Source organism: Elaeis guineensis, chromosome 7 (assembly GCF_000442705.2).
Source record: "Elaeis guineensis isolate ETL-2024a chromosome 7, EG11, whole genome shotgun sequence".
Taxonomy (NCBI): domain Eukaryota; kingdom Viridiplantae; phylum Streptophyta; class Magnoliopsida; order Arecales; family Arecaceae; genus Elaeis; species Elaeis guineensis.
The window spans coordinates 78,532,113-78,552,263 of record NC_025999.2 but is presented as its reverse complement, the minus strand read 5'-3'; the positions used below and the strand labels follow the sequence as shown (position 1 = coordinate 78,552,263).

At 37.0% G+C, this 20,151-nt stretch overlaps 1 protein-coding gene across 1 annotated transcript; it reads right to left on the bottom strand.

Moving 5' to 3' along the window:
- Positions 1-385: 385 nt before the first annotated feature.
- LOC105033196 (zinc finger CCCH domain-containing protein ZFN-like) lies at positions 386-20,151 on the bottom strand (the record flags this gene model as incomplete). Its single annotated transcript, XM_019846562.3, is given in 9 exon segments — positions 386-783; positions 785-885; positions 5,028-5,299; positions 5,302-5,353; positions 10,872-11,165; positions 11,278-11,397; positions 14,272-14,334; positions 19,189-19,346; positions 20,115-20,151. Coding segments are annotated over 9 exon segments (1,200 nt in total), but the record flags the coding sequence as incomplete, so codon positions are not given.

The following is a 20,151-nucleotide window of genomic DNA, read 5'->3' as shown; positions in this document are numbered from 1 at the left end:
AACAACGCACTGCAGTGGATGGTGGAACGTACAGGACCAATTGGAAATAAGAAAGATTAGCCACCACCTACGAATCTTGGAATATCAAAACTTTGTTGAACAGAAGTATGCAAAAGCAAACAAAATTTTGGAATATCTGACACTCTCCAGACCCTGCAGTGGCAAGGAAACTCACGCACTAAGCCGCCCTCTCAAGTTTACAAAATAAAGTAAACAGTTATGGTGGTGGACAGACCTGAGTGCAAACATAACAAGTAGGGACTGCTACATCATCACCAATGTGCTAAGGAAATTGCTGGATTAGAGACATACAACAATTTATACAGTAAGAACTGGTATCGCATCATACACAGAATTTCGGGAAAGGTGATCCACAAAAACGAGATTTCAGAAAAATGAAACTTTTATTAAAATAAAGTTTAACCCCAAATTTGAGCAGCATGCAGATCTAATAATGTGAATGAGATTGCTGTCGAGTAAACATATCTTCAGATGAACAGCATCTCTTCATGAAAAAAACTGTACATCTCTAGCCCTGGGAACTCAATTTACAGGGATTCTTTTACCTGATGCGGTTAGGAAAAAGAAGAAACTTGCCCAATGCTTGAAGTGGTGTGTGATCCCTCTGTCTCAAAATGTTCATCACCAGAAGACATTTGCCGAGACTCTGACATTGGAAGTCATCTGGATTTTCCAGTCCCAGCTTCAACAGGACCTTCTGATGACAATATAAGTGAATGCCGAACAAGGGGGATGTCAGCTGATGCAGATGTTGAAAGACTATGCAAAGATTCCCATGGGAGTTACCGAAGGATGGTCAAATTTGCAATTTGGACCAAATTTGCAGATCCCATAACGAGAATAAAAAATGCATAAAGGTTCTCCCTGCCAGAGGGAAAAAAAATGAGTAATGAAAACTACACAACCTTAATAAAGCAGGAAAATGCACCAAGCAGCAAAATTGCTGCTTTCGGGAAAAGATGTGTACTGAAACATTTGTAAGTTCTTAGAATACAGATCAATCCCTACAACAACTGGAGATTTCAACTGAAATCACAGGAGCTATACTGTAAAACATCATAACATATACAAAAAAGGGAGAGAGATGCAAGATATTACCATCTCAACAAATAAGCAAAATTCAAAAATTTGCAAAGTAATGTACAAAGATCAGTGCACTAAAAAGTAATAGCCATTACTTGTTATTGAAAATGTACAAAATAACCAAGACTACAGCGCACTTAAAATAACCATAACCATCACAATCGAGCTCTGCCCTTATTATTTGCAGTCAGTTTTACACCAATCACTCCTACAAAGGCTGATTCTAGTGTTACTGTAAGCTTTCCTCAGTTCTGTTCTGAATGTCCATCCACATCAGCTGAGGTCTTGGCCGCCTCTTTTCAAGACCCTAATATTGCAAAGCATTTCAAATACAGCTTGTAATTTCCAGTAAGTGCTTCTACATCAGCCTGACAAATACTACTTAATGATCTACCAAGAATATATTACTCACAAAATGTAAAAATCCAAAAACAAGAAAATTCAATACTTACGACACAATTTCTAACATAAGATAGCTTTGGAACATCATATTTGAAGTATTCTTTCATCAGATTTGCAAGTCAGGTGACAGATAATTAAATTAGTACATTTCCTGGCATGCTAATTTGTGATTAAATTCTGAAATTTTTAAAACAAACAACCCAGATAGATTCAAACCGGTCGGATATGGGTCTCCACAAAGAAAGTGGACCGTTTCAAGTAATTCAACCTACACCAGGCTTAATCATTTAACACAAGTTAGTTTTATGAGCTAGACCCAACAATTTGACTTTTATACCAAGCCTACTCATACTGGGTAGGATATTTAAGTTTAATCTAATTTTTCCAGGCCTATGTGTACCTAGATTTGAAATTCAGGTGAACCATAAGAACCAAAATCAAGTGGAAATTCCAATTTCTGATTTCGGGTCAACTCAAAATTAATTTAGTCTGCCATAATTACCTGCAGCCTACTGATGCTATACTATATGAGAGCAGAGCCAAGAAACATATATTGCTGTTAATCTATCAAGCATCAAGTTTCATAATTTGTATCATAAATCTCATGCCAAAACTGATGAACGTCAAAATAACTGCTAGGAAAAGATCTGATCAAAGAGAGAAGGAAGCAATTCTTCAATCTGCTTAACTCAGACCTTAGAAAGAAAACAATATTAAATAATAGAGCAGCGAAAAAAGAGCTCTAGGCCAATTGCTTTTAATTAAAATGGAAAAACTGAGTTATAATGCCTCTATTTATACTAGTGAGTTTTAAGTCCCCACAATCCAGGTAGAATTTCTCTTTTAGTTAAAAAAAAAAAATCTAAAATAGTAAGTGACAAGTAGGGAAAATCATGCCAAAGCTAAAATCATCTTCCAGCTAAATCTCTACCAAGGCCACCCTTAATGCAACAGTAAGGTTACTCCAATATGACTTGCATGTCACAGGTTCAAAACACGGAAAACCTCTCTGCATGAGGGGCAAGGCTGTATACGTTTGACTCTTCCCAGACACCGCAATAGTGGGAACCTTGTGGATTGGTATGTCTTTAGTACAACAACCAAATCACTATACCAACCCACTAAGCTGGCACTTTCATTAATATATTTAAAAAATTGAACCAAATGACATGTATCTTTGTTTGTAAGGATAACCTAGTTCTTGTAATAAGTTTCTTGGCAAGATAAATGGAATGTAAAACTTTAGTTAGTCACCAGTAAAATTAATGGAAAAAGATATTGGTAATTAAGTTATAAAGTGCCTTCCTAATCATTTTCTGATTTTTATATATCAAATTTAGAATAATAAGAAACTAACATTATGATAAATAAATCTTCAATTTGGCTAACCTAAACTGCTTGATATAATTAATTAGAACACTGATTTTTTTTAATTGATTGGTTCATTTTAGTAGGAATATTGCACTTGAACATGATTAACAGATGAGTCTGAACATGAGCAGATTCCTATGTTCTTTTTTGTTGGTAGGCATTCGCTACAGTGACCAAATCAAAGCCTGCTTAGAGCAGATGGGATATTTCAGAATATCCTAGATTTTTCCTATTTTAAATGTTGAGGGTACATTTCTGATGTGATTGCATCAGAGAAGAACAAACTCTTTCATCATAGCCAAGCGCAAGACATTCATTTGACACACTCAAAGCTACACAAGCATCCTGAATGACCAATCACATTACCATGCAATGGTCATTGAAATGAACAAAGTTTTGCAAAGACTGAGAGGCTATGAAGTTACCACAACAAATTTGGTGACACTATCTCATGCCAATATCAAACAGTTGATCCTTTGACAAGTTAAAGTACAAGATCTACCACCAACACGATATAGATTCGTATCTGATGAGCTCCTCATCACCACCCAGTTGCATCACTCAGCATTCTGCTACAAGATCATTGCATTACGTAGGAGTTTGGTGATACTAATGGTACGGCATGCGGGCTGCATGTGTACAAATCTTTTCTATATAGAGGGCACCATGTACAACTATATGATTGCACAATATTTTTTGAACAAACCCTATTGGATGTTTTAGTTATGCATCTTCCAGTACTTGAGCGTCTTTAATACATGTTGATTGTTAGCACTGTCAAGAACAAAGGAAGCTACTCAAAACTTCACCCAAAAAAAGCCCTTGAGTGATTGCCTAAAATCAACTGATATCCTTTATCAAAAAACACATGTTATTTGAAAGAATCTATGACGACCATCTTCGCCAGCCCTAATTCACTTGTTAATGGCTTATGGCTTGTATAAATACAACCATCCTATGATGCACATAGAGTGCAGCATGGCCTTCCTCATGTGGATCACATTGCATGGTAAATGAGCATAGTGCAATTAGAAGGAGTGAAAGCTTAGTTAAGCATTCAGTATGTTAGAATGCATAGATCCATTAGCATGCTTGTCCCCCATGTTACGCACTAACTTTTAGTCGGTGTTCCATGAATTCTTCAAACTACGTGAGGGCTCAGTTAAGAGAGATCCAAGGTGGATGATCAAGGAAAAGTGTCCTGAAGAATAAACTATAGGAATGGCTAAAAAAATCCTACTTAGAATCCCCTCTGAAAATATACCTTTTTCATTGAGAAATTATTTTAACACAGGATAGGTGTTATCAGAAATAATATAAGCAAAAGCACAGTCCTGCTGTATATCTCCTCCACAAAGATCTGCACAAACTAATCATGAATCATCAATAATCTATAACTAGAAGAACAAAAGTTCTGTTTCATCCTAAATCAGTGTTCTCTTGGCTCTGATGTACACATATACCATTTCTTTTTCCATTTCCCTGAATCCTTCTTTCTTTTTTTTTTTTTTTGTATAAACTTCTACATTTTCAATTCAAAATTAACCTATTGACAAAATACCAAACTTATGAAAATGGCTTCAAGTATGCTCAAAGTGGTACAAGCTAATGTCAACCACCGCACAGAGCCACAGACCATGAAAGAGCCATGAGAACCTTGGTAAAAGCAGATCAACTGCTTCTCGGCTTAACACAATCCACCTAATTGAAACTAATCTTGCTGCTTATTAAGCAAGGTTTCTTCTAGGGTAAATTAGAATAAATCTTACACAATCCGCATATCTCCAGTTTGTCTTACTGCTCATCAAATTAGTTTGCATCTTGCACAATGTTTACAGGTCAGTATCTCAATTTCAAGTCAGCTATGTGAATGGAAAACTGCAACCTGTATTCACACAAAGTTTCAATCTAATCTAGAAGAAGATAAAGAATAAATACTTCAATGATATTTAACAAAAAACATCAATGAAAGGAGGCAAAAGTTCTGCATGAGTAACATAACAAAATGAAACAAAAGAACACTACTTTATTACATCACCAGCAACTGATAAAACAGATATAAAAGTTAATCAGCATGGACTAAAACATACATGGGTCCTAAATCAAGTCATTAGGGAAATATGAAGGTTGCACCTGACAGTAGAACTTACTGGGCGTAGCGGAAGGCCAGAAGGACTCAGCAAACAGTTAGGAGCAGGGATCAATCTCTCTTTAGGATGATGGAACTTGCAGGATGCACCAAACTTACAGTCTCCAGTCTTCATGTAAAATTGACATTCAGGTTGATCAGGCCTCTCAGGAAACACATTATCCATCTGCAATGCATACTGGCCCATAGGAATAGAACTGGATTGATATGATGAGACTATCCCTTGAGCTCCTGCACTTGTTTCACTTGGGCGAGAAGATCCGTATATTTGAACAGCCCTGGTGCTTGTTGCTGGCTTTCAGAAGATGAAACAGACCTCAATTGTCCCTGCAGAGAAAACTCAGAGCATAATAACAAACACTTTAAACAAATCCTGTAGGTAATTTAATATCAGATCTAAGAAACCATAGACTTGTTAGGAAAACAGAAACTGATGAGTATGGTTGAACAACGAAGTAATATCTGATTCTGGGGGTCATGTTTTGGGCAACATAACACAGGCAAGTAATGTAGGATAAACTTATGAGGACACAAATTTTAACAGGAATTGAAATCATCTATTCCTGATGTATACTTGGGCAAATGGTTGCTTGCACTATCTTAGGCTAGCAGTTGTAGGATTCAAGCTGATCAACAGTGAATAATAAATTGATATTACACATATGCACATAAATTCATACATGTGTATGAATTGTGTATGTGTTAGTGTGAAATACATGTAAATATATAAATACATACATATATGTGTGCACATTCATGTATGCATAACACAATGGACACAACATTGGTACCTAATTCAGATGAGGCAGCTGTATGGAAAAAGGATGATTGTGGGTAAAAATATCTTAATTTATGGTAGCTAAAGCTTCAACCTTCAGGATTACCTCAAAGGGCAAAATTCCATGGACTAAAAACAGATTGTATTATCCAACTCTATCTAACAATAACACAACAGAAAATTGATAATCAATATTTCAGATGCCTAAAATGAATGTAACTAAATATAACACAAATTGCCCTATCATGAAAATTCAATCCGATGTTCCAGATACACTGAGGCATTAGCTCCAACATAAGTTACTTCCATAATTCCTGAAAGCTCAAGGTAACTTTTCGATATCTAATGTACTGTAAAGAAACTCATGGAGAAGAACAGGGATAAACATGAGAGAATCACATTCAAATTTGTGTGGATATTACCGTTATGAACTTCAATTCTAGATTTGATCGATTCATTACGCATCTTGAGTTTGAGTTAGGACTTCAGTAAGGACTTCAACTCCTATTTCATCATGTGTTATTAACAGATCCCAAAGCAGTGTATGCCTGCATCCTACCTTAAACATTATACTAGCTTATAGCCCCATGCGATGCATGGGATGTAATTTTTCTAAAATAATATTTGATTTTATTTATCTTGTGAAGTTCCGACCGAGGAAGATTAGAGGGGAGAAGCGTGACACTAGTGACAATGGAAAGGAAGGTGACGACAGAGACGGTGGGAGGTGGCAGCTAGGAAAGTGAGGAGGAAGTGGGCATCTATAGGGCTTGGGATTAGATGAAACTCTTAAAACCTTAAGGACCAACTCACACCGCTACAGCTCGCACAAAATTCCATATCCTTCACAAAAAAAAACCAATTGGAACCTAAGAAACCCCTCTAATCTCTTTGAAGTGCTCTCCTTTCCCACAAATCTCTGAAAAAGATAATGAAATGAAGAGAAAAAGAAATGAAAAAAAGAGATATCTATGTGGGGAAGTCTTACCCTTAAATTTTTTCCGTCTTTCCTCTGTTTTCATTGGTTTTCCTATGTTTTCCCCATTTTTCCTCTATTTTTCCCGTCCTTAGGAGCCCCAACCAGATGGGAGCCTTGGAGCGTCTGAATAGAGAAGCTCTCAAACCGTGACTCCATGAAGCGGTTAGCGCGATCAAAATCCTCCAATAGATATAGGCCCTCACGAAGGTGGGCCTCTTCCACCTCCTACCCCAATACATCCAACCCCCCGAGCTCTGATCGGATCCCCACCGTCGAAAGATAGTGGTCTATGGCGACGTCCTTGTCATCAATCTCGACCTTCCATGGACCTCCTTTCGTGGCTCCATGCTAGCGGCTTCTTTCACTCTCCAATAGACACGAAGCTCTAATACACGTGCGATCCCATGATTTTTTTCCCCCTCAAACCATGACTCCATGGAAGCGAGGAGAAAAGCAAGGACAGAGCAACACATGCCCTTTATTTTCTTTTGCAGTCTTTGAAATGGATGCGAACAAGCATAAACAACCAAACCAAACTTCGCAAGACCACGATATCTGCCAGCCTTTAATTACTACATTTCTTTCTAAATATTTTTTTATATCTTTTAGATTTTTCAGTGTGCTTTCCATGAGAGATTCTATCCATAAATAGATGTAACATAATAAACTACTAAATTACTGATAATTATTTATTTTATATATTATAACATTTATCAAAAGAAAATTAGTATTATTACCAGGGCGTTGCTTATACCAGCTTTTCTTTCTTTCTTTCTTTTGTTTTAAATTATTTTAATTCATTCCAACTTTCCTCTATTAGATGCCTCTTCTGAACCCTTGTCCTGCTCTCTTTCCTCTCCTCGCCGCCTCTCCACCTTTCTTCTCTCTAGTTTTCTCTGTCTTCCTTCTCTTGAGAGAAAGAGGCGGGGCAGCTAAGGTACAACCTGTTTTCTCTCTCTTGGATGCTTGTCTCGCTCCCTATTTAGTCTTCCCTTCTCTTTTTTTTTTCTCTGTGGGTTTTTTATGGATATGAGCTTCTTCTCTTATAGATCCGAGCCTTTTAGTTTCTTGTCTTGTGCTGTGTGTTGTTTTTTGAAGCCGACACCAAATCGACGGGAGGCGGTGGGGTTGCTTCACATGCGCGGCAAAGGGTGCGGGGATAGAAATATTTCTTTTCCTCAGCGATTTTTTATGGATATGGAGCTTCTTCTCTTACAAATCTAGCCTTTTGGTTTCTCGTCTTGTGCTGTGTGTTGTTTTTTGAAGCCAAGACTAAATCGATGGGAGGCGGTGGGGTTGCTTCACGTGCGTGACGGAGGTGCGGGGATGGAAAATATGATACACGTGTCAAACTAAGTAAATATTAATGTATCCATGTGGCGGACGAGGCTTTGCTTGGGCAAAGCCTCCATTTTAATATATATATATATATATATATATATATATATATATATATATATATGATTAGTAAAAGAAGATGACACAAATGAAAATTCTCTAGTTTATACATTGTAGACATGTTTCTGCTGTTTTTTTTTTTTTAATGTAAATATGATCACCTTGATATTCATGTTTCTAAACTACTCTTAAGCTTATACCCTGAATGAAACCCAAAAAATAGTTTTGAAATGATCATGACTAGTTTACAGTGAACCTCGTGACCACTTGTTCATAAAAACAAAGAAAATTCTGCAGAAATTAGATGCCATCAAATTTCTCATAGACTAAACCATCAATTTTCCTATAGGTGAAGTGGTAACAAATTTCAGTGGATTTGTACAGAGGTTGACTGACAAAGCAAAACAAATCATAACATCAGAAATCACAGGCACTGGCTCAGAATCCTGCTTCAAGACCTCAGCGGGCAACAAGTTCTTGGTTGTTGCAACACCAAATAAATTGGAGAACCAACATAATATTGGAGAAGAGCAAGAATACCAAATCAATTACATTACAGCAGTACAGCCCAAGACAAAAGACTATATCAAGTCTTCTGTGGGCTTAATGTGCATTAACTGAAAAAGATATATCAGCGAAAGGCAAAAACCTTATTATGGGAAAATATTAGGGAGAAAGAAAAGCGTAAGAAGGTACTCTTAAGATAGGGGATAAAGACATGATTGCTTTCCTGAATTTGTCATTCTTGCGCCTACGTCTTACATAATAACTTTGATTTTTGGTACTTCCTGCATCCATTAGCAGCCTTAGCCAATTCTAGTTTCGTAAATTGAGAAAGGCAGAGAAGAAAGTGAGATTCATCCAATGGTGGAAGATAAAGAAAAGAAAACTATCGCTGAGATGGAGCCAAAAATTAATTTTTTTAATTAGAACTCTTTTCTAGAACGGCAATCAGCAACCTAAGGCAAAAAAAAGCACAATTTACCAAAATATTATCTCCAAGTTTTTTCTCTCACTTTACTGATTTTTCATTATCCTCAATTGACGTCTTATTACTTATATATATTCTTTTTACAGAATGTCACCTCCAATCACCATAGGGCCTCTAGGGTGCAATGCCTCTCATGACACAAAAATTTATGCACTTTGGAAACAAGAACCTGGCACCTAATATGCACAAAATGGTGAAAAGTATCATTTGATGGGTAATCTTGATCCCAACAACCAGCAAGATATTTGGATTAGAACCAAGGTTTGCCAACAACTATCCGAGAGAGCACTAGCTGGCGACTGGTTTGGCATGGTATGAGTGCATACCATGCCATTCCAGGGCATACCAACATGAGTAGAGCTGGAGAGGGGTAAGGAGAGGAAGAGGGAGAGGGAGGAAAAGGGGGAGAGAGGGAGGGTGGGAAAGTAAGAGGCTGAGAGAGAGGGGAAGAGGGGGAGAGAGGGAGAGGGCTGAGAGGCCATCATTGTTGAGGGAGAGAGGGAGGAATGGGGAGAGAAAAAGAGGAGAGGGAGAGGAGAGAGGCAAGATAAAAGAGGGAGAGAGAGGGAGAGGCCGTTGACGAGTGAGAGAGAGGAGGAGAGAGACTTTCCTAGGGCCTGGGGACCTCGGCAGTGGTGGTAGTGGTGGTCACTTTCGATGTCATCATCAGAGGGCGAAGGATTAGGGTTTTGAGCAAGGAGAGTCGAGGTCGTAATTGAAGAGTATTAGACATCATCGAATCACTTTGAGAAGTGAATTGATTTTATATGTCAAATCATGCTGGCAGCCAATCGGTCTCGTTCGTACGCTCTAAACCGGCCGATTCAACATGGTTCAACAAACCATGGTTAGAACTTTTGCCATGAGGCACAATAATGAAGGTTAGTTTGGATAATCTAATTTTCATATTATAATATTGCACTATGCTTGTAATAAGGTTTTTAGGCATACGTACCAGTACTTGCACCAGCACCCAACCAATGTGGGCATTTTGAGTGTCAATATGGTATGCTGGTCAGGTATGTAGTGTCAGCACAGAGGGCTAAGAAGCATCGGTTCAGTACAAAATACTCAATGTTAAACTCGAATATTCAAAACCTTTCTTGCTATTTTCTTTCAAAAATAGGGGATGTGAAGCTACAACAAAAAAGGAGTTAATTTATCTTTATGAGGTCAAGGCTCCAAAGTTTGCATTGCAACATAGAAAGTAGGAAAAAAGGAATTTAGTCGAACAAAGACAATACATGGACAAAGGAAAATAAGAAGAGCAAGTTGTCACCTTAGCATGCACAAAATACAGAAAGTTCCATGCTTAAAGAGTAACACAATATATTTACAATTAGTTGTCCAAATAGAGAAAGTTTAAGGAAAAACAAAAAAGAAAATGAAAAAAGAGTTTTATATAGCACCATATACACAGACACGGCATATACATAATAAGCATGACAGACCACGCTAGAGTATATTAGAAAATGAAAAGAGAGTTCTACAGAGCACCATATATATAGACATGCATATATATAAGCATAATGGACCACACCACTGCATATCACACGATCAAGAAAATCAACATATTCTTGATATGAGTTATTGTTCAAATGCAGTGTATGTTGGATAAACAAGAGAGCTACTAAGCTCTTTATATGAATGAGCTACTACTAAGTCCAGAACATAATGGAAATGTGCAAACAGAACTCACAGGATATGCATTCCAGCTGGGAACTTGAACCAACCCTTGAGGAAGAATCACTTGAGCATAGCTTGAAGGACCCTGCCATTGAGGGCTTGGAATGAAAGAGGCTCTTGAGGACGGCCAGCTGGTCAAACCACCAGCATAAGATTGACTAGGGGACGTGGGTGAATGTACAGGAGGATTAAAAGGAGAACCACTTAATGAAACCATCACATTAGAAGGCTGTGGATGATGAAATTTACAAGTGTTCCCAAATTTACATTGTCCAGTTCTTAAATAATATGCACACTCCTCCTCATTCTACAACCAAAAAAACACACAAGTTTTCATGGAAACACAACTGGCATGAAGTGTAACGATTAATTAAAATTCTGGATAATACAAAAAAATATTAAAAAATGGCAAGCACAACCGGACGAATTGGATATCCTAAAATATTTAGTTCAGCTCTCCCAAGAATTCCGGCCTTATCTTTGGGGTGATGAAATTTGCATGTAGCTCCAAATTTGCATGTTCCAGTCTTAAGATAATACTACAAAAGGGTAAACAGAAAGAAGGTAAGATTAAACACTGATCATTAGAGATTGAATAGTTATAGAAATGAATTTCAAACACTTAGTAAGTGCTAAGAAAGATAGGGTACCATTAGACTAGGTAAAACAAATTTAAAATAACACTGAAGTAAATGCCAATGAGTTGAATGCATATCAAAGCAACCTGGACAATATATACATTAAAAAGTTTGCATTCAAACAAGAAATATCAACAAATCAAACACCTTGGTATGTGCATCAGATACTTTCAAATCTGTGTCCTCCTTTGACCATAGTGTGGCTCTTCATGTAAGAGTCCCACATGCAGAATAAAGAGATGTGGAGTTAAAATAGGAAGGCAATAAGGATGAGTTCCTAATGCTTCCTAGGAAAAGAGAGGATGAGGAAGGACAAGGAATGCTATAGATAGCAGCATTAGGAAATGGATAAAGGAAGTGGCAGTCATGCTGCCTGATTTCTTTCTCCCCCTTTCCTTTTCTTTTGCCTAAGGCATTAGCCAAGCAATTCAGCATTATAATATCAAGTTGCCTCAGCAGCACTCATTTGTTGTGACCATCCTTCTGAACATTAGCTCCAAGCATTTTACTTGTCAAGATTTGCGTGCTGGTCAGTATTGTACCATACCGCATACTGAACTAATATATAGTCTCGTACTGTACTAACACTCGGTATACCTCGCCATCTCATATCATACTACATACCAACACTATAATACAATGGTACTGGTACAGAGTCTGGCATGAGACGGCAAACCTTGGTACTTGTGACTAGGCTTGATCACATCCTTTGTTTAAAAAGCAGCAAAACTCAAAGAATTACACTTCCATGATTTGCTAGATAAACATCCCTTGCCACTCAATGCTTGATCACTCAACACAAGCATATATCTCCCAATAGAATCAAAGCATAATTTTCCCAGGTTAAAAAATCCCATAGAGATCCAAATTCCATAAGATAATAAACCACAATAAAGGTCTCTCAAAAACAAGGCAGCAGATTGCTTCTTTTATATAGACTGGCATCATCACCCCTTTTATATAGATTGCTTCTTTGAAGAATCTCAATAGATGGCTAGAGACAACTCCACTTTCTCCAATGGACACCAAGGTTTTCATCACTCACTGATACAATACACATAAAATATGGAGCTTATTACCTCAGCTGATATGGATGATATGACCTGAGATATCAATCAACAAGATATTACATTGGCCAAATTTTTTGATCTTTTCTCCTAGCATTTTAAAAAGGGGTTTTATTTAGTAAAATTAAAATCAAGCCATAGAACAGTGACTAAACTTTCTTTGACTACATTAGCAGATATTTCAAAACTCCGCTATTAGATGTTGGCAAAGATTTTGGGATATTTGATCTCTTTTCTTTGGAATTTCTTGAGTCTTCCATCTCAGCTGAGATGGAACATTATCATAGTAATCTTGGTAAACAATTACCAACTAAGATATCCAAGATATGAACCAAGGATGGTACCACCAGTACCTTAGCATGCTAATGGAAAACTGACACTATCACCAGGTGTGAGACACCAAAGCCATTGTGGTACATCTCAAATTACAGACTGGTTCAGGCCTGTACCATGGCTGGCCCAGCCAGCACCGAGCCTAGACTAGTGAGGGAGCTAATTTATGAAAAAGAAGAGATAGAGAGAGAGAGAGAAAGAGAGAGAAGTCGGTTCTCTCCCTTTTAGGGAGCTCCAATTACCACCGAGCCTAGACTAGTGAGGGAGCTAATTTATGAAAAAGAAGAGAGAGAGAGAGAGAGAGAGAGAGAGAGAGGTGGGTTCTCTCACTTTTAGGAGCTCCAATTACCCCAAGACCCTTTTGACCAGGACAACGAGAGAGGACGAGAGACCAAGGGAGGACGGTGGTGCAGCAGTTCCACCGGCTCCTCAATGCTGGAATACATGCTATATCCAGCAAATTCCGATCACATTATAGTTATTTTCTTTTGGCTTCTAACTAGCAAAAACGTAGAAAAGCAGAACTCATGCCAAACTTTTCAATTTGGTATGAAATTAGAATATGTTGTTTGATGCACTACAGCATACTAATTCTTGTTTTTCACATATATTTCATTTTATTCTAATTATATTATTTATAAATTAAATTAATTATTAAAATAAAATAAAAATAATTTCAGGGAGGAAAATCTTGTAGAATATGTGCATAATTATTGCACATGGTCCTAACTTATTGCACAATTTGGATGAATTTCAGACATTCGGGAGCAACTGAGCCTGTACTCCAAATTTTTTGATTATGTGTGTGTGTATGTAGCCACAGGGGTGTCCACAGAACTCTTAAAAAATTTCAATTTTCAGAATCCTATATTTTAAATTAAATTATTGATATATAATAAAAATTTTAAAAATTAAACTATAATTACAATTATAAAATTAATTAACTATATTGAAAATCATTATCGTACGACAATATTATGAATTAGTGATACTTGTTGCAAATTTCTCAAACTATATAGTACCATGATGCAATATGTACAAAGTTGGTACAGCATAAACCAATACCATACCAATCAGATAAGAAACCTTCAATTCATGGTCAGCACCGATATCCTAAACCTTGCTATGGGCCTTTGAAACCTTTTATGCATAGCAGCACAATGTGTTGATTCTTGACAAACAGAAACTAAAGCATATTGTGCAGAAATTTCCATAGTTTTTTTCCCTTTTACAGGAGGTTGCAACACACTACTACACCAAGTAGTCATGGATCAGAATTTATTTACCACCAACAAACTCATATGTTTAAAAGCAAGGAAATTTTCTAAAGAAATAAAGAGAACCACCTATGAGGAGAATGATAATGTACAGTTACCTGACACTCAGGTTGACCTACTCTTTCAGGATATCCACCCTTAAGTCTTGCAGCAGCAATAGCCTAACATTTAACAGGACCTGATCAAGACCATCATTCTGATAGAATTTCTTAACATGAGTGAACACAAAAAAACATTTAAAAAAATATAAAAACAACCAAAAAACCATTTACAAGAAAAGCATTTATGGGGAAATTTCTAAGCTATCCATGAAGAAAAGTCAACATTGTTGATCATGAAGAATTCTCAACAATTAAACATTGGGGGAGTAGAAAATCTTCTATGCCATATAACAATTTGATAAATATGCAAAAAATAGAATGGATTCTAGCTAATAATAATCATGAAAAAAATACTAAAAATTCTTCCCTCAATCATCTTTACAATGCATGACACAAAGAACTTCAACTTTTTTCTCCAAGTGATTCTTTGTTCATAATTTAGATCCAGTAACAAATCATCGTTCACCAATGCATCTATGTGATGTTTACTTTGAATATGACATCAAGGTGCTCCGCTGTAAAGCAACAATAGGAATAAAACTATTTTTCCATTAAATTATCTATGCAATGTTAAATTATGCTTTTGAGCATAATTGACATATGATGCAAGCCTTAATCCACGAACTCAGGATTAGCTACAGAGATAGCACTATACTAACCTTTACCAGATTTACATCCCATTTGTTATAGAGGCTATTTTGCCTACACTATAGCTGTCCAAGCCATGCAAACAAAATCTTCAATTTATCATTTATTAATTAGACACTCAAGGATCAAAATACCATGTACAACACATGTCACATCGAGGATCGTACTGACAAAATAGTCATAGATATGCCCCAGATATCCCTTGGTACAGGCCTTTTCAGCCATTCAAACTCCAATTTTAAAATTTTATCATGGTTTCTTTATCTAAGTGTATGTTTTTCTAAGAAATAAGGAGGAAGCATCAAGCTAATTGCCTTAGTGAAGGTTTTCTGGTGTGTTCTGAAGCCGTACACATGCATAAATATCACATAATATAACTTTGCAGACTAAAATACTTAGAAGATAATATGTGTCAAATTTAAATTAAAAATTTGTTAACGTTGATTTGGATTTATATTCTAGGGCATGAGTCCAATGATTAAATAAAATGTAATCTCAATTTGGTGGAGCTTTCCCCCCAATTTTGCTAATTAGTCATGAATTAATGGTCCAATTAAAAAATGCATGGAGGAAAATTACCCAACTAGAATGAATTTCTCGCATACAAATTTTTTAAATTAGTCAATCTGATGTGAAAACCCTTGTAGCAGCATGTTCCCTCTTCCTCTTCTGTCCACCTTCAAATGGTTGAAAACAAGGTAAAATCACCCTTTAAACCACTTTCCTGAGTGGGCAATTGGGTAGTGCTTAGTTTGGGTGCTGTCCAGGATTGTTCCAAACAAACTTGCCTCAATCTATCCTTGAACAGCTTCATCCACTCTTGGTTTGTGCAACTCATGGATGGCTTGGATGTTTTTCACTTGAACCAAGTCTCCTCTGTACCAAATTGAGCCTCCCTATATTGAACCAGAACCACCCTGTATCGAGAAGGCTTCAGTGCTTCAATAGGATACATGTTGATGGAAACAAATTGAATTGATTGATATTTCAAACCTTGGGGACAACTTACTTTCACATAATCTGCAAATTTCTGCCTAGATCTTAACATGCAAAATGCACATGATTTAGTCAAAAAGGAGCACTTGGTGGATGGTTCTGATCCTATCAATTAAGATTACTAACAGTAAATTTGCAATAAAACACACCCAATTTTTTTGTCTATTCATTTATTAGCAAATGAATGGGGAGGGGCATAATTCTCATAAGAAGATAACTTCTCATGGGATCTTTGGAAAATTGGCACAATAGATAGATTTAATGAGCCTCGTGAAAACTAGAAGGGGCTCACACAATTCATGTGCGACAGGCATGATATTATTGATGGATGACTTGGATCTTTTTCTTATTGTTCACAAGATTAGAAAGAGAAATGCTGAGAGCCTCAAAGATAAGATGGCTGGATTTCTTATCATAATATTCATAGTCAGGATGCTAAGGACCTCATGAGCTTCACAAGCAGAATGTTCAAAGGAGTTTGCACAATAACAATAAATAAGTTTAATCACTACTAGCTTTAACATATCCACCTCAAAATCCCTCTCTCTACTATTTCATCTTCTGCTCACGGGTCCTTGTTGCTACCCAACTATCTTATGCAAACAATAAAGTTATTGTCCTGTACACATTTATCAAGTTTTCCCAAAAAGCATCATCTTAGAGTGCCAAAATCCTACACAATGAGACTTTCTGCCAAATACTAAACATGGGCAAAACTCTTCCAGTAAGAACACAAAATAAACTTATGGGTTTTTTTCACTGCAAATTAATTCAAATATCCTGTAATCATTGAGATCATGGAGAATTAGGCAAGAGTTCTAGACTAGGGCTGCAAGGAGACATGCATGAATAAGTTCTCTTTTTTCCTTTCCACCTTAGGTAATGTAACTGATGGGTGTGGCAAGGAGTAGTTGCATTGCTGTTTAGTTATCAAACCTCAACTAGGCCTAAGCAATCACCCACACGTATGGTAGAACAAATCAACCAAGAAGGCCCACAATTTTAACATTAGAAGCAAATGGACCTTTCAAGCATTCTTCTTTTAAAACATATTAAGAGACTAGCACAAGCAAAGCTAGCACTATCTGTATATACTAACTAAAATTCTATAAACCTTTTTCTAAGGCATTTGAGTGATGGTCAAGAATCAAGATTTATTAAATGCTTACGGTTTAACTATTCTCTTTAGAAGAAAACATAAATCAAATGCAAAGATTTTAAGCAAAAAAAGTCAAACTACACAACATAAGCTATGGGTTATGTTCCTACACTACGAGCAAGTAGAAATGGGATGAAATCAATATGATGTCAGGATTAAGGCAGAAAAATGTAGCAAGGAAGGTGTAACATCTGTTAGACATTATCTAGAGTATGAATAATAAAACTTGAAAACTGTATAATACATGATGTTGTGTCGTTGTTAGACAATCAAAAGCCTTTTTTTTCCGAAGAATCTAGAAGCAAGCAGCATCAACAATAATATAATTTGCAGAGAAATCTAGACATATAAAATGCAAACCAAGTGACAATATCGAGGAATGAATGATATCAACTTGGAGGCAGGGAGATTTATCTATGAAGTGGCCTTTTTTAGGAAGAGCCAATGAAAGAGGCAGATCACATTACCAAAAATAGCACTGAACAAGTAAGGATTGTAGTATCAATTAATAAGTGAATATTCCATTGAAGGCCAAGAATCAGCAAAACCATAACTATGTACAGTGTATTAATACTAGTCTCTTGACAAAGTAGAGATGAAGATGAAAGGACAAGAAGGTTAGGAGACATGTGCATCTATTGAAGTTTTGCTGATCAAGTAACAGAAGTTAGGTTCACTTGGTATGCTAGCTTAGTCAATAAGAGCTACAAGATAAGAAAATTTTTGCATGATCAAAGAATTATATTACTACAACGGCCACCATGGCAAAGTTTTAAATACTATAGGATGGAGTCATCCTAATTTTCCTATGGAATAGGGACACCCCATGCTCAACACTCAGAATGGGGACATCCCACCCCATTCACAGCCACTTCCTGACCCATCCAATTCAAGCACCAAAGGTGGCAGAATTCCCCAACGTCCCACCAGCACTTAAAATCTTAAGCTTGAATGTTAGACCAAGCAGCCTCAAGGCCTTAACTAATTGGATACAAGCTTGAATATTAGACCCTAAAGCCTGCTTGGGCCCAAAACAAATACCAAAATATCTCAGATTGGACTTGGAATTGTAACTAAGATAAAATGAACAGGGGCCAGCTTTGGGCCCCACCTGGCCTGAGGATATGCTTGTATTCAAGTCAGAATCAGGCCTGGTTCAGGCCCACTTTTTTTAAAACATCTGCACTGATACTGGGCCTAGGCACAACTGCCGCACTCAGCCAATCAGTACAATTACTTATGGGAAATGATAGTTGCATCAGAATGTGCATGCACACTCACAAAGCACAATGTGCACATGCGCACATGCACAAACAAACATATAGAACAATAATCATGAGTCTCAACCTATGAGCTATGGTATTGAGATCGATAGAGAATGATGCAACGAGCATAAGTAATTGATGGGGGAATGTAAATTACCTGACTTGAAGAAAGCAAATACTAGAATATCACAATTATAATTTCATTGATGTTTAAATAAGCAAGTACTAAAAGGGAATTTTGGAGTTTTTAAGCACATAATGGAAGAAAATGCTAGGAGTGCTTATGAATCTATAAGTTTTCAAATGGTGTGAGGTAAGCCATCGTGCTTTGAATATGTTATGTTAGAAATTATAATTGAAATGGTTCCCCTACACCACGGAACTGCAGAAAACCTTCTAAGGTTCCCATACGCTTGAGAAAAGTCTAGACCAAAAGGTAGAAAAGAAGGTGAAGTTGTTACAAGCAATGATCAAGAACAGGAGCAGTTACAAGCAATAAATATTGATATACCAAGAAATGCAAGGGTCAAGCGTGTATATGCATTTGTTGCAGGCAAAAAGTTAGATCTTATAGTCAGATTATGATCTGGGTCATCCACATCTCATCTAAATCTGCCTCAATCAATGCACTGGAATAAATGGAATGTAAAAAGTGTCTTTATGAAAGCTAAAAGAAAAATGGCACTTACAAACATATAGCTCAGTAAAGGTACTCAAAAATAAATGTCAAATCTGAATAAAGACCAAAAAGAGATACCAAAAGAACACCATGTTTTGCAAAATGATCAAATAGGCACAGTCCCACATGAGGGTAGTATAAACGATATAAAAAGCAGTAAGCTTTACCAGCTTTCGATTGGGAGGATGATTGTATCTGCAAGTCAACCCATATCTACAGAGACCAGTCCTGAGGTAATAAGCACAGTCTGGCTCTCCTGGGCGCTGCGGATAGGATCCAGATTCTATGGATTCGCCTCCTCTCATGTTCATCTGCCACAATGTCTCTGCAGTAGCACCAAAGCATAGATTCAAAATACATCCCACATGCTTCCATAGGAAACTTGTCATAGTTATACGCTAAAAGATAGTCACTTCGAGACGAAAAGTAATAGAAACAAGAATAGCGGAATAAACAAATGAAGCGGATTCCAAGACAAAGATTCAGGAAAAAGACGAATTGCCATTATTTCGTAAGGGAATAAATTTAGAAAGGAAGATAAGACGAAAAATCCACACTACCTACAAATAAAGTACAGTTGTCATTTCCACAACGAAACACCAATTGGTCACGACAATACAGGATTCACTGCTTGAATGCAGTAGCAATTTCAATGCAGGCAGTTGCTTGACACAGAAATTTTGAATCATCCAACGTTCGAAATTTGGCATTGCTACATGAACAGAAACGTATCATAAGAAGCCATTCTCATTGCAACATTCTTCTTCCGTAGTCCACTGAAACAGTTGACACACCGAAACAGAATAAAAACACCTAAAACCCTTCCTTTTACTTTCCCGTCCGATTCAGTATTAAGGATTCTAAAGAGAACATTTCGACAACGTCTAAATTCTAATCCAACGAAATAGATAATCAGGAACCAGGTACATAATTCCACCAATAGGAACCCCAGATTCACCAGAAAAAACCCAAGTTTCGAATTCCCATCACCACGGATCCCCAAAGACACGAATTTTCGTGATATTTCCGCGACCAATTGAATGAGAGAAACAAGGACAAAGGGGAAGCTGCATCGAGAAACCCTAACACTAACCTTCATCAAGGGGAGGGGCGAGCAAGGACGACGACGC